This window comes from Beta vulgaris, chromosome 8 (genome assembly GCF_026745355.1).
Source record: "Beta vulgaris subsp. vulgaris cultivar EL10 chromosome 8, EL10.2, whole genome shotgun sequence".
NCBI lineage: Eukaryota > Viridiplantae > Streptophyta > Magnoliopsida > Caryophyllales > Amaranthaceae > Beta > Beta vulgaris.
The window spans coordinates 61,171,932-61,187,522 of record NC_079209.1 but is presented as its reverse complement, the minus strand read 5'-3'; the positions used below and the strand labels follow the sequence as shown (position 1 = coordinate 61,187,522).

The 15,591-nt window shown below is 33.3% G+C and overlaps 1 protein-coding gene across 1 annotated transcript; it reads right to left on the bottom strand.

The window, feature by feature from the left end:
• Positions 1-584: 584 nt before the first annotated feature.
• Positions 585-11,229, bottom strand: LOC104902389 (plasma membrane ATPase 4). The gene is made up of 16 exons (XM_010690152.4): positions 10,994-11,229; positions 5,397-5,516; positions 5,065-5,301; positions 4,109-4,870; positions 3,890-4,012; positions 3,687-3,791; positions 3,459-3,603; positions 3,189-3,353; positions 2,852-3,090; positions 2,730-2,762; positions 2,558-2,639; positions 2,284-2,444; positions 2,000-2,173; positions 1,704-1,886; positions 1,288-1,472; positions 585-1,163 (listed from the first exon to the last, which is right to left on the bottom strand). Exons 1-16 carry the CDS (start codon positions 11,042-11,044, stop codon positions 1,067-1,069), a joined length of 2,862 nt encoding a protein of 953 aa, XP_010688454.1. The 5' UTR covers positions 11,045-11,229; the 3' UTR covers positions 585-1,066.
• Positions 11,230-15,591: the final 4,362 nt, after the last annotated feature.

The window sequence follows — 15,591 nt, the reverse complement described above, 5'->3', positions numbered from 1 at the left end:
TCAACTTTGTTACAACAATTAGAAAAAGAATTTGTATAACTTTATAAAGTCTATTTTTTTCGAATAACCACCTTATAAACATTTTTTCACAATAACACCCGTATACATTTCGTCAAAGAAACCATTAATATTACGAAGATGTTAATTTTTTTCTCATGAAATTCGTTAATTGGTATTTCGTAACAATCTAATCACAAAAAGCCGAAGGTTCTTAAGGTAGTTATTTAGAACCAACTATTTATAAGGTGCTTATTTAGAACCAAGTGCTTATAAGGTGGTTACGAAAAAAAAACGACTTTACAAAGTGGTTGAAGTCAAATAATCCTTTGAGAAAATCTCTAGACTATGCCGATATTGTTGGCAACGTTGCCCGATTGCTCAGAATCTCTCACAAAAGAAATCATAATAGAGTATTTATAAGGTGCTTATTTAGAATCAAGTGCTTAGTAGGTAGTTACGGAAAAAAAACGACATTACAAAGTGGTTGAAATCAAATAATCCTTTGAGAAAATCTCTAGATTATGCCAATATTGTTGGCCACATTGCCCAATTGCTCAGAATCTCTCACAAAAGAAATCACAACAGAGTGAAACATGGAGTATAATTAAGCCAAGTAACAGTATTCAAACCACCATAAAACAGTGGCTGAATACAAATGCATTTTACATTGAGACAACAAAAAAGGTGGGTTTCTTTATCATTGAAATTTATGTAACAACAGTAGCTTCCTGCCACAAAAGAGAAGGGAAAACAAAACACAATTTCCTATCCACAACACTCTTGGTTAACAAATGAGAAGGGCTTTTCTCTCAGCACCTTAATGCAAAGTGCAGGGAAAAACTTTGGGCTGTTTTAGGAGACATTTTTATGTCATAAAAATTACATGTTCTCCATAATTTTTCTTGCACAAAAAAAGTTCTGCACAATTTGGGGTCTTTTTGAATTTAGACCCGCCCTTCATTATCATTCATTGAATTAGCAAACGTCTTCGTCATTAACTACACAACCCCCTTTGAGGAGGTCTTGGATCTCTTCTCTTGTAGGTACTCTCGCTCATTCGGGTTTATCAGACGGTGTAGTTCTGTTGGATGGTGTCAATGTCGAGACCCTTTAGCTTCACCACGGACTCAACGTGTCCTTTGAGTGTGTGCAACTCACGGAGCCTACAAAACAATAGAACAAACATGTCATTCAGATAATGTCACAAAGAAAATCAGGCAACAACAGGAAGGAAACTAAGGAAACTGTATTAGTGGTAGACTAGTATGGGGGTTTCATGACTGATACCTTGCAACTTCAGCACGCCTTTTGGCTTGCTCGGCAATCTCGGAGAGTTCTCTGTAGCTGTTCTTGTCATTGAAGAGGGTGGCAGAAGACTCGGGTGCTTGAAGCCCGTGTAGGGTCCTTTGAGCAAGAGCCCATTGAGCTTCTCTTTCTTCTTTTCCATAATCCTTCTTGGAGGTGAAAGCAGTCTGTGTACACCATCATTCATCACAGTTTAGTTTCACCAAGACTCAGTTCTGACTATAAAACACTAAAAATTGACAAACGGGTGGGTCGTGTAGATATCATGTCGGGTTGACAAAGTAATGAGTAGGAAACTCGCAATTCTTACCCAACCCGTTTATAGAACTCATTTACCACCCACAAACAGAAACCAAACGTATTAGTCAAAGGGAGGAGTAGTTAGGAGATCAACACACCTTGCTCTCGAACAAGTTGAGCCATGCCTTTCCGCTCAAAATGTAGCGGATGGCAAACTTGATTACATCGAGGGGGAAGTAGAAGACAATGTTGTAGAGCCATACGACACCAGCCCATCCCCATCCACATCCTTTGATCTCGGCAAAAGCCCAGTTAGGATATACAGCAATTAGAGTTGCCACCTGACCCAAGGAGAAAGAAAAAAGTTTATCAGAAACCATAGCCTTTTACACTACATATTTTTTCTCTTTTACATAAATGGCAGGAAAAGGATGGCTAAGAACACAATTCTTACCAGCTGAGCAATCAAGAAAGCTACCATCAACAGCATACCAGGACGCTCTACAAAAGACCAGCTTCGAGACCTGGTCACGAAAATGAGGGCTTGACTTACTATACTCACTTGGAGATATAGAGCTGCCATCATTTCCTCGCGACTGTCTCTAATGGATCTTACTCCAAATTTGTCCTACAAGAAGAGATAATGTTATAAGAAAAAACTTCCCCTATTTTATTTTGTTTTCATAGGTGAGGTGGACTTATTTCATGGATGGAGATGCATCATGACAGGTTACTTACAGAAAAGAAGTCAGTGTCCTTCATTGCCCAGAAGAAGATGACAGTCATTAAGGCAAGGTAACTTCCAAGAACAATTCCAGTGGCGAAGATTTCCTTAAGCTTCCAGCTGTCGGGAACTGGAGATGGCTTAACCCTATCCTTTGAGATAGTCATGATTGTTCCTAGAAAAAGTAAAAAAAAAAACATGGTTTAGTCAATTTTAGGGTACGGTGTTGTTCTATAAACATGAACAGAGAAGATAAATCAAACAGGTTGAATTGGGATTCATTCTTACCATCATTCAAGATGGCAATAATCAGAACCATGAAGGGTGAGAAGTCAAACTTCCAGATCAAAGCGATAAGCATAAATCCAAGCTACAGAGTTAAAAACAAGAAAAGTTGGTGAATAAGCACAAAGTCGACAGGGCGGGGGAGGTATAATACTAGAGTGCAACATTTACATACCACAATACGGATTGTGATGGAAACTGCATAGATCTGAAAAAAAAAAAGATAAAAAAAGCAGAAGGTTAGACATAAAGCCTGAAAAAGGTAGAAAATAAAGAAAAAAAAGTAAAGCAGCTCACAGTATAGTTTTTCATCCTTTGGAAAATTGCCCTACTGGTTAGGACAGCACTGATGATAACACTAAGACCAGGTTCAGTGAGAACAATGTCAGATGCACTTCGTGCAGCATCAGTGGCGTCATCAACAGCAATACCGATATCTGCTTTCTTCAGTGCAGGAGCATCATTGACACCATCTCCGGTCATTCCAACAATGTGCTTCTTCTCTTGCAACTTCTTGACGATTTCATATTTATGCTCTGAACAAATAATATAGCAATAATCCCAACTTTTCAGAATACGAGTTGGCTTAAATCCCCTTTTTCAACAATTGATGTACTTCATAAAGTTTTCTCACCTGGGAAAACTCCAGCAAAACCGTCAGCTTTCTCAATTAACTCGTCGATAGGGAGGGAAGCGAGAGCTGAATCTTTGTCTTGGCCAAGCAAAGCAGCAGATGGGTACATGTTTGTTCCCATACCAAGTCTTCTACCAGTTTCCTTACCAATGGCAAGTTGATCACCTTATTTTTTAACAAAAAGAAAGTTAAGGAACCTCCAATTAATTAACACAATGCCCAAAAAGTGACAAACCACAGTCCAAAGTTGCTATAAGATTATTTTCTTACCAGTAATCATCTTAACATTGACACCAAGGTTAAGGGCCTTGCGGATGGTTTCAGCACTGTCATGCCTTGGAGGATCAAAAAGTGGCAACAGACCAACAAATTGCCATGGTCCACCTGGAGACTCCTTGTTCTTTTCTGGCACTTCCTGAAGATTTACATTGAAGTTATACACCTGCCTTTATTTAAAATAGGCAGAAACTTCTCATGGTATATCTTTCATTTACAAACCTGTCTTGCCACACCCAATGAACGGAGCCCACGTTCGGCAAACTTCTCAATCACATTATGAACCTTCTTTCTAACATCTTCCTTGCAATTGCACAAGTCAATAATCTGTATAATGAGAATAGATGAAATACAAATGTCAAAGATTTGTAGCCAGAAATAGGTCAAAAGGTACAATCTCAAATCTTGAAGAATGTTAAATTTACCTGCTCAGGTGCACCTTTACTAACTCTATGCCAGTTGCCATTGCCATCTATGTATGTCAGAGCAGTCCTTTTCTCCACAGGATTGAATGGAAGAAAGTGGACCTCCCTAATTCCAGCTCTAGCCTGCATATCATTGTCATTCAATATTCAAATCAGCCATCTTAGAACTTAAGAGCTTTTTTTTCTATCAAATTCAGAAATTTGGTAAGTGGTATGTACCTCCTTAGGGTCAGCAAGCATTCCAACCATGCAAGTATCAATAGCATCTTGGTTCTCGACACGTGAAGCCCTTGCAGCAAGGAGAAGTACATGCTCCTTGTCAACACCCTTGGCAAACACCTCAATCAAGTTCCTGTCAACACTCAACTTGTTGAGAGTCAAGGTACCAGTCTTATCACTGCAGAGAACATCCATACCAGCCAATTCCTCAATGGCAGTCATCCTCTTTGTAATAGCTCCTTGTTGAGATAGCCTGTGGGACCCAATAGCCATAGTCACAGACAACACTGTAGGCATGGCAATAGGGATACCTCCGATCAACAGAACCAACAGATTGTTGATTCCGTGTCTGTATTTACGGCGCTGAATTGGGTACATCACAATGATCTCGATCACCATACCGACAGCAATGGAGATAATACAGAAGTTACCGATGGCGGTAAGAACCTTCTGGAAGTGACCAACTTGGTTGGTGCTGTCGACAAGATGGGCTGCCTTCCCAAAGAAGGTGTGGACACCAGTGGCAATCACAACAGCCTCAATCTCACCTTGTTTGCATGTTGAACCGGAGAAAACTTCATCACCAGGATTCTTGGTTACAGGGAGTGATTCTCCGGTAAGGGCAGATTGATCAACCTTTAAAGGATCACCTTCAAGAAGACGTGCATCAGCAGGGACAATGTCACCCAATTTGATGCTGATGATGTCTCCTGGTACCAATAATGCAGCATCGTGCTCACTCCATCGCCCATCTCTAAGCAGCTACACTCCCACCAGAAACAGAAAAAAAAGCAAAAAGAGACAATGAGAAATATGGACAATTCTAAGTATTCTTGTGGTAATAGCACATGTCCAATCCTACTTCCGACCAAGTCTTACATGAAAGAAAAGCTTAGGCTTTTTTCACTTCTCTAGATCAAACAAAAACCGGTTGAACTAATCATCGCAAATCTTACCTTACACTTTGGAGCAAGATTAGCCATGAGGGCAGCTGCGGCATTTCCAGCATTGTTTTCTTCAATGAAAGAGATAGTAGAGTTGATGACCAACAAACAAACGATACCAACAAAATCTTGCCAATCTGGTGGCTTCCCATCTCCATTAGCAAGTGCTATGGCCATGATGGCAGCAGCTTCCATAACCCATGAAAGGGGGTTCCACATAAACCCAAGAAACTTGAGGAATTTGTTTTCCTGTTGCAATCATTACAAGAACATAATGTCAAAAAAAATACAACTAGCAAATATACTGAAAACATTTAGACAGCCAAAGGTCTGAAAAAACTAACCGTTTTCTCCTCTAATTTGTTGGGTCCAAAAATTTGGAGCCTGTCGGCTCCTTCCTGGGATGTCAAACCTTCCCTGGAACATTTCAGCTGTTCGAACACTTCCTCGATTGGAATGTTTTCCTGTAGCAACAAAAAATGCAACTTCAAGCTTTAGTGGCCTTACATGAAGTATCATACATGCAAACAAGAACAAAAGATGATAAAAAGCGACAAAACTAACTGGATTAATACTTAAGTAGATACTTTGCAACAAAATTCAAGCTCCCATAAGGTTCTGTTCTACATTTTACAAGTAGCATGAACAAATTTTTCCAAGAGAAGTCAAAATAAGTTGAATATAACAATACCCAATATCGCCACCAAGTGATCGCGACTAAAAGAGAGTTGCAATACATCTAGTCATCGACATTCTCGGCTGACCACACTATCCATAAGTTATTTTACATGTTACTGTTAAAAACCTTCCTTGATCATTTTCCAAACCCTACATTCAAATTTCTTATACATATTACAAAAATACAACTTCTAATTTAAGCCAAAGAAAATGAAAAATGTTATCTTTAATTATTTCTTTCCCTATAATAGTTTATTTCCAGAGTATCTTACAGCATAAATGGTGGCCTTCACTTAATCTTGGTAACTAAATATTCTTATTGAGCTCCTATTACAACATTACAAGGACTACTTAACTAAGGTCATGTTCTTTTGTACTTATTTTCAGTTCAATTAAGTTAGCATTGGCATTATTCTATTATTCAAGGCAAAATCAAAAAATTATTACTTTACTTCATATAAACTAAACTTATACTACCTTCGTATCATTTGCCTTTTTTGCCACTATTCATTAACCAACTTAGTTAAGTTATCTCATACCATTATATAAGAAAAAACATACTCAAACCGGTCTTGTTAGTTTCATCTCAATGCGAGAATTCCAAATATCAAATTTTTATAATATTTACTTACACCCAGAAAAAGATTTTATCGTCAAAAAGATATCTCGTCAAATATGAAAAAACAAACGGTGCAATTAAAAAAATACATATATAGTATTATATATAAATAAATAAAAAAAAACTGAGTCAACTCGGTAGGAAACGGTGACCCAAAAAAGCCGTTGGTACGGAGAGAGAGAGAAAGACAACCAACCAATCACAAAACAGCCTGGAATAACGTGAGTGACAGACAAAGTTTTTTAGCAAAGGTGGAGGAGAGAGAAAATAGTGGCACAAAACAAGTTGTCCTATATTCACATACACTCACTCGCCACTATAACGCGTACATTACACGCGCACATTAAATTTTTCCCAAAATTCAACATTTATTTATATTCCCAATACAAAAGTTTTTTACTCCAAAGTAAAAAAGTATTTATATTTCTCTAAACCCAAGATGAAAAATTATATAATATTTTAAATGGGACCCACCATGTGAAAAAATTTCAACTCTCCGTTATTATTCAGTTGAGTTGGTGTTTATTTTGTCAGTTCTGTTTTTTTTTCTGCTGTTTCAGTGCCGTAAAAGGAGCAAATTCTAATACGCCTTTTTTTTTTTTTAAGGGTGTGTTTGGAGTACCACGGAAGGTACTTTTCACCAATTAAGGCAAAAATTATTTCCCAAGTAGTACTACATTGATTCTATCATTTTTATCAATCAATCTTGTGAATATATTTCTAAGAATATATTTACAACATAGAGATGATTCATTGCAACAGAATACTTCCTCCGATCTTTATTAGTTTACCCGTTATTCCTTTTTGAGATGTCACCCTATTTTTTTTAAATAGGATCAGTAACTTTTCATCACACATACATTCAACTTTTGACATAAAATTAATAGTTTTTCTTTCCTTTTATATCCCACAACATTCTTTCTGCTAAAACTTTGTGGAAAAGAAACGGGTAAAGTAATAAAGACCGGAGGAAATATATTCCACCACTGATGTTCTTGAAATTGGTAAGGAGAAGTCTCTTACTAAATTGAAATCTCGCACAGGTTAAACTGACCAGCCTAGCTACATAAGCAAAGCCCTTTGGAAATTCATGGAAAAGGTAAGAGAATTTCATTTCCAAGATACAAACTTTACCATTACACCAAGTACTACTCTTCAAGTTTTCTATTTTATTAGTATTAGGGCCTGTTGTCCCCATCTTATTTTCAGTTCAGTTCAATTCAGTTCAGTTCAATTCAATTCTGACCGGTTCAGTTCAGTTCAGTTCTTGACAATACTTTTACTCTCACATATCACTATTCAGTTCAGTTCAGTTCAATATAGTTTAGATCAGTTCAGTTCAGTTCAATTCAGTTCAATTCAGTTCATGAACCTACCGTATAATGAAATACGATCAAATGTCCCAATTCAAAAGTAAAATTGTGCCCCTCCTTTTATATGTTCTAAAACTCTAAAAGTATTATATGGTAGCTTAACAAATATACCTTCAAAAAGAGACCATATCTTATTTCAATCTCTTCTAAACAAAACAACGTGATCACAAGTTTGAAAAGAGCCAAAATTGGCCGAAAATGACTCTCTATATCTCCAATGGACGGTCATATATAAAGATTAGATTTTTCAACTAAATCATTTTTAGAAAATTATTAAGAAAAAAGAAGCCTTTAACATCACCATGCTTGTTTTTATTCAAAACCACTTTAATTGGTTGAATGGTAAGAGATAATACTATAATAAATGAAACACCCATTTCTTTGAAAAAAATAAACATTACTTTAGCACTATAGACTATATCAACCCACTTCAATGAAAGCAAATTACTAGTTTTAAAAAAATCAAAAGTGCTCCAATGAACTAATTCAATCATTGTTTCTATAGTTTATGTTGGATTATTAATAGGTGTAAAATTCGTCACAACCCAACTTCCTTTTTTTGTTGCCCTTTTTTCAAGTGTGGATCCCACAAGTCTTCTATCTTAAGAGTCATAAGTGACTTATGAGGATGTTCATTGGTTCCTAGATTAAGGGCCGGAATTACTGAAAGTCAGTATTACTCCGACACCTTTATTTACCTAAAAAAAAGAGTGTTGTATCTATCTTAAGAGCCATAAGTGACTTATGAGGATGTCCATTGGATCCTAGATTGAGGCCGCAATTACTGAAAGTCAGTGTTACTCCGACACCTTCAATTACCTCAAAAACGAAGTGTCGTGTTTTAAACTAAAAACTTGACTTTTTTCTACAAAATAGCCGAGTCGGACACTTAGACACCCATATTCGAATAGACACTCAATTTGTGTCTGAGTAACATAGATAAAAGTTACAGTGATGTAGACGGAATTCGATCTCAAGTTTTATGTGTACCAGCCTCATAAAACTTTACTAACTAAACTAGATGACATCCACGTAAACTTAAACTTCTTATTCAATAACCCCATGACAAAAGAAACTTAACAAAATGTTACGTTAGCTATTAAAGAAGAAGCACCCTTTTTTGACCCTCCCAAGATATGCCCGTTTGATCTCCGTGCTTTCCCTACTAAAGTGGATCAAAATTTTCCAATTCAACCAAACAAACGGATACTTTAACAAGGGTAGATAATAATAATACTAGTATAATAATTATAATATATGATATTTTATAAAACACACAAGTAACAAACTAAAAGCATAGAATAAAGAAGTTAAAAAAAGTATTTCACGTGAATTATATTTAAGAGGGTCTAGTGGAGTAGATCTTGGACAATGAAATTAAAAACATCACTTTTTCTCCTCCAAATTGTGTTCATGGGAAAAAGTTCACACAAGTAGCCAAAAAAAGGTATCACAAAATTAAGTGGCATGACACTTTTTTCCCCATTCCTATTTCTATCACAAAAATATACAACTAAACATTATCTATATCTATTTAATTATTATAAAATTAATATTTTCTCTATTTCGTTTTAAATGCAAACAGATAAATATTTTATGTCTAACATATAATACTCCTTTGTTGTATTTAAAGCGAATCAGATGAAGTATATGGCTTAAAGTCTTTCTTTTTTAACAAAATAAAAATCATTTTGTATTATATTATGAGAGTCAAAAGGTTCAATTATCTACTCATAAGAATATTGAACCCATATTCTAGATGATCATTGCATACATTGAAATTAGACAATCCCTTTATGTGAATTTTTTTTTCTTTACATTTTTATGCTTGTGGTAAGTTTTAAAATTTTATCATTTTTAAGAGGTTTTTCATTCGTACTCTATTAATTTACATAATTTGATTTTCACGATTATTCCATACTTTTAAATTAGAAAATCCCATTATGTGAATTTTTTTTAAGTTTTAGAATTTTACAGTTTTTAAGAGGTTTCTCACTTGTATTCCATCGATTTACATAATTTGACTTTCACGATCAATCAGACATACATTTGACTACTTGTGTTTTAATATACATGAATGAAATTATAAAAATTTGATATTTTGAAAATACACACTGAGACTGATCCCAACAAAATTTCACAACTCCATTAAGTTATTTATTAGGAAAAGTCTAAGGTCAACTTTAACAAAGTTTGACAAAAAAAAAGGCCAAACTATATATATGATTTGTAATTTTAAAAAAACATCGTCATATGGAATCTTATTAGTTTCATAGCCGTGTGTATCATCAAAATATTAAATTCTCATAAATTCTTACTAATAAGTACTTATAATAACATGCCACTACCTCAATTAAGTGGAGAAAAATGACTCAACAAGAGTATTATTAAAGAGTGTCTTGACATAATTGTGTCCATCTTATTAATTACTAACATAAATTCTATATAGTCAAAAACTAAAAATCATGGTCATTTAACTTCTAATACATGCATGAGTGCAAACTATTACTATACCATCAAATCAAAGACCATGTAACATTTGAAGATAATAAATCTACTTAAGCAAAGAAGATCTCAAATTTAAGCCAATATATCATTATAAATATTCTGATTCACAATAAATCAAGATCTAGCCATCAAAGGAAATATAGTATTATTCTCCAAGGAATTATTAAATGTGAACTCACAACTATTTGGATGTGGAGATCCAAAGAGGTTAAAATCGCTTCGTCGATACGAATAATACTCCCTCCGTCTCATAATAATATATGGAATCGAATTAGATTAGTCTCGACGTATATTTTTAAAATATTATATTTATGACATGGGGACCAACGGTGGCAAGTAAACGAGGAAGAATCTTTTGATGGGCCGGGTTTTACCTTTTTCACATAAAGTAAAAAATAATTATTTCCCTTTTCAAAAAATTCCTCGAAAAATACCTACTTTCAGTTATAATTTTGACCAATTTCTGCAAAATTCTTCTGAAGTAATATACTGACTTATTTTATCAGAAAAAAAGTTTCTTTTCCAATTTTTTCACCTAATTTCATACACCCACAACAAAATTTATACTCAAATAACAAGTATAATTAATACCCAGATAGCAAAAATTGCAGAAAAAGATGGGTTTTTAATTTGGATCTCTTAATCAGCATTAATTTCCCAGAAAAAATCAAATAAAGTTAGTAGTAAACTAATTAAAAAGATTATACTGAGGAAAATATGATCAAAATCTGAATAAAGTGAAGTAGATTAAGAAGAAAATTACCAGATCAACAGCTTCATTTTTAATGTCTTCAAGATTAATAGCCTTCGACATAACTTAAGAGAAACAGAGGAGAGAGAAAAAGAAAAAAGAAGAGAGAAAGTTTGGAGGAAAAAATGAGAGAGAAAACAAAGCTTTTATAGAGGGGAAAATAATTAGTGTGGTTTAGCCATTCAATGAAGTTCACTTTTTTATTTCTTTTTCTTTTGTGAAAAAGAAATTTTGTGGAAAAAATAAATTGTGATGAGGTTGGAAAAAAGAGGAGAGAGAAAGATCGAGAGTGAGGTGATGAGGATTGAGGGGTATGCTCCAATGTGTTGGCTCTCTTTTATATTAAAAAACTAATATATGTTTCGTTTTGTTTTAAATGAACCGTTTGCTTTCCTCACGTAATTTAATGCGTTTTTTTAATCACTAATATCTTTAGTTGTATATACGTAAAAAAAATAAAAAAGTTATAATTTAATAGTATGTATCGAGATGAATCTAATAAAATCTCACTCGATTATGTTTTTCTTTGCGATACAATGGAATCACAATTGATCAATAAATGGTGCTATATCACCAAATGTTTCATTTAAAATAGGGGAAGTATCTTACGTTTCAGTAATCAATATATACAGTTGTACTATGTACTGCCTTTGTGCCTCGTATGGATAAAAAAAATAGCCCTAATCATGTTAAGAATCTTAACTTAAGTTGCACAAAGACGAATACATGAATACATGTATATCTGCCAAAAAAAAAAAAAAAAAGACGAATACATGTATAAGTGCGAATTCGGGTACGAGGACAAAAAAGGCAAGATTTTGAAATTTTAGAATGTGTACGCATACCCATGCAGGATAGTATCGTATTAAGTATGAGTACGTGACTTAGGGCTTGTTCTCTTCGGCATAAAACAACTGAACCGAACTGAACCGATCTGATATGAACTTAACTGATCTGAATTGAACTGATCTGAATTGAACTGAACTGGATTGAACTGAAATAAATAGTGATATGTGAGCGTAAAAGTATTGTCAAGAGCTGAACTAAACTGAACTGAATTGAACTGAACTGAACTGAATTGAACTGAAAATAAGCTGGGGAGAACAGGCCCTTAGAAGAAGTATTCGTGCTATATAGAATCCTAACGATATACTACCTCCATTTTTTTATATGATACATTGTTACTTTAGAGCATGTACAATGGTTGGTGTCTCTCCAACTAGCTCTCCACACTTTCTCTCATATTCTCTCTTTTCAAGCTATTCTCAAGAGCCATGTTTAAAAACACCCAACAACAAATAAACCCTTTAAAGAGCTCTCCATTCAACTTTTCATTATTTTGTGGTCCACATGTCAATAAATGAACCTCATTTCATATTATGATCAAAATTATATAAATTAAGTTATTCATGTAAATTAAATATAATTACAAATTAATCTTTTTCATAATTTAAGCAAAGTAGAATTTTTAAATAACAATATAATTATGAGTGCTAATATTTAATTTTCATAAATTTGGCATGGAATGAAGAATTAACCTACAACATGAAAAACTAATTTTTAAATATCCAATATTAGGCTCATTTTATAGATAAAGGAAAATTATACTTGTTGGCATAATAATTATTACCATCTTTTTTATAATTTTTATAGAAAAGATCATTAAATGGTTGCATGAAGAAAAAAGAATTGAAGTAATTACAATAAAAAGTGGATCCCACACATTGGAGAGTCATCTCTCCATCAACCCAAATGATATCTCCCCCAAGAGCCCTTTGGCAAAGTGTCTCCATGGAGAGACACCCAAGACACACCCAAGAGCCCCATTGTTGGGTAAGAGGTGGCTCTCCATTTTCTCTCTCCTTGGAGAGCTAGTTTGAGAGCTAGTTGGAGAGCCCCATTGTACATACTCTTAGAAATGAAGTCACTATATTTGACCGTTTGTTTAGATTTTTTATACGTAAAAATAAAATCATATGTGGTCGTATCATATTGATCTCGATGGGTAGTCATCATCAATTTAAATTTTTATAATTTTACTTAAATAAAATAAGAGTTAAATAACGTCTTCAAAATCGCGCAACAACAAAATAGCATATAAAAAATAGAGAGAGCAACAATAATACTGTATAAATATATCCTATTCCTATGAAAAAATATTCTTCTAAATATATTCTCTATCACTTTTATTATTTTATAATTTTTTATATTATTGTTTTATTAATTAGTGTTGATTTATTTATTGGAGGTGGTGTTATTTTTTATGATTTTCTCTCTCTTTTTACCGGTTACATGTCGGTTGCAGGTTGCATGAATATTAACTTTCTCTTGGAGTTCTCACCTTCTCTTCCCACGCCGTCTCTGATTGGTAATTGATTGTTATTAAAATATTTTTAGAAAGATGGATATTGACTATAATACTTAGGGTATGTCAGTTTACGTATTTTAGATCATATCAAATCAAATCAGATCAAATTAAAAAATACTCGCTCCGTCCTATAATCTAGTGTTTGTTTCTTTTAAATACGGTCTCCAAGATATAACTTTAACCTTTAATATCTTCAATTCCGTATTAATAAAAAATATAAAAAGTTGATATTATGAAACTACACATTGAGGCGAATCTAACAAGATTCCACATGCATATGTTTTTTTATATATACAAATAAGAATATTTGGTCAAAAATTTAAAAATTTGACCCACCAAACATGAAGTAGGCACTATATTATGGGACGAAATGAGTAATAAATATAGATTAAATTATAAAACAATAACTTCAAATCAGTTCAGTAAAAATAAAGTGAACTAAACATGACCTTATTCTCAATACTTCTAAGAAAAAATAAGTCGAGATAACTTCGAATAAGAGCTAATAAAGGTTTTGTTCTCTTGGATTGAATTAATAAATTTTCAGTTCAGACAATCTCGGTTCGATTAGTTTTCGTCTCACAATTTTCAGTTTTTCATTCAGCTCAGTTCAGACTAATTTAGTCCAAAAGAACAGAGCTTAAGTTCAGTTGAGGTCAAATTAGATTTGACACACTTACAGAACAAGGTCTAATAAGTTCATATAACGTATTATAACTTCAGTTGAGGCAAATTAGATTTGACACACTTACAAAATAAGGTCTAATAAGTTCATTTAATTTTAATTAAGTTTGTTAAGTTTATCAAGATAAATTATATTTGACCCACTTACAAAACAAGGTATAATAAGTTCAGATAAGTTCATTATAAGTTTAATTAAGTTCAATTAAGTTCAAATATGTCCAAATAAGTTTAATTATGTTCAAATATGTTCACCTAAAAAAAGTTCAAATATGTTCAAGTTCGAATAAGCAAAAATAAGTGTACGTAAAAGAACACTCCTCTCTATGCACACAATGCGTGCATTGATGTAAAACAAATACAAGTGGTAAAAAAAACTTCAATTATTCACTTTGAAACAAAGACATTTTTTCTTCAATTTAAATATTAATTAGACATGGGTATTTTAGGCATTTTCGTAGGATACCAAAGTCATTATGTATTCCTTAATAAAATAAAGTACAGATAGAGTTGGATGACGGGTGCGTTTATCATACACAAATGGTATATCAAAGACTATTTTTTCTTTTGGCTGCTTGTATGTGCTCGTCGAAGAATTGGGCTATCTCCGTCGTGTTATTGATCTCATTAGAGAACTCCAATTGTAATTAGTAACATATTAATGGCACACTCATGTATATATATAATGTTCTTTATTTACTCCCTAATTACTAATTAGTTTTATATCTTTCATCAATTCTTCTCTGTTTTCATATAGAACAACTATAATTTTTTGCACGCGATGCGTGCTTGAATTTTTTTCAAAATAGAAACTCGATTTTCTTCGGCATAAGAGTCAAAATTTGAACATTAGACATACATAGAAATTGTTTTTAGTTGTAAAATTTGATTGGTTTAGTTTCTGTCACTTAAGTCTCTCACCATTCTTTTTGTTTTTTCTTTTACTTTTCAAAATTAAATTCTATGAACAACATAGAAATTTTATGGAATTTATTTATGATTTCTAATATTAGAATTTTTTAGTTGATTTTTGAATTAAGTACAATACTTCATAAATTGTAAAGAAAATGGACACTTTGATTTCAAGTCAATTTTTTCATAGGTTGTAGTTTGTAAGTGAATTTTTAAGTTTTTATAAAGTTTCCTCATTTAAGTGATTTACATAACGTAAATTATGCAATTTTATAATTTTAGTTGACTTGTGAGTTATTGTTATAATTATATTTTTGGTATTTTTGTTTGAAGCCCCCTTTGATTTGTAAGTGAATTTGTAATTTAGAATGGGAAGGGGGGCCAAATAGGCATTTCAAAAGAGGACACCATTGCTCCCCCTTCCCTTATATAATAGAGATTAGGCATTTTGGTAGGATACCAAAGTCCTTATGTATTTCCTAATAGAATAAATATAGAGTTGGATGACCCGTGCGTTTATCATACACATATGACATATGGTATATCAAAGACTATCTTTCCTTTTGGCTTGTATGTGCTCATTGAAGAATTGGAGCTATCCCCATCTTGTTATTGATTTCATTAGAGAACTCCAAATGTAATTAGTAAG

Excerpts from the sequence above, each read along its gene's own strand:
- LOC104902389 (XM_010690152.4), bottom strand. The coding sequence starts at position 11,044 with ATGTCGAAGGCTATTAATCTTGAAGACATTAAAAATGAAGCTGTTGAT. Across the intron at positions 4,013-4,108 it reads TGCTTGCTGACCCTAAGGAG|GCTAGAGCTGGAATTAGGGA; the intron begins GTACATACCACT and ends AATGATATGCAG. Across the intron at positions 2,763-2,851 it reads AAAGGATGAAAAACTATACT|ATCTATGCAGTTTCCATCAC; the intron begins GTGAGCTGCTTT and ends TTTTTTTTTCAG.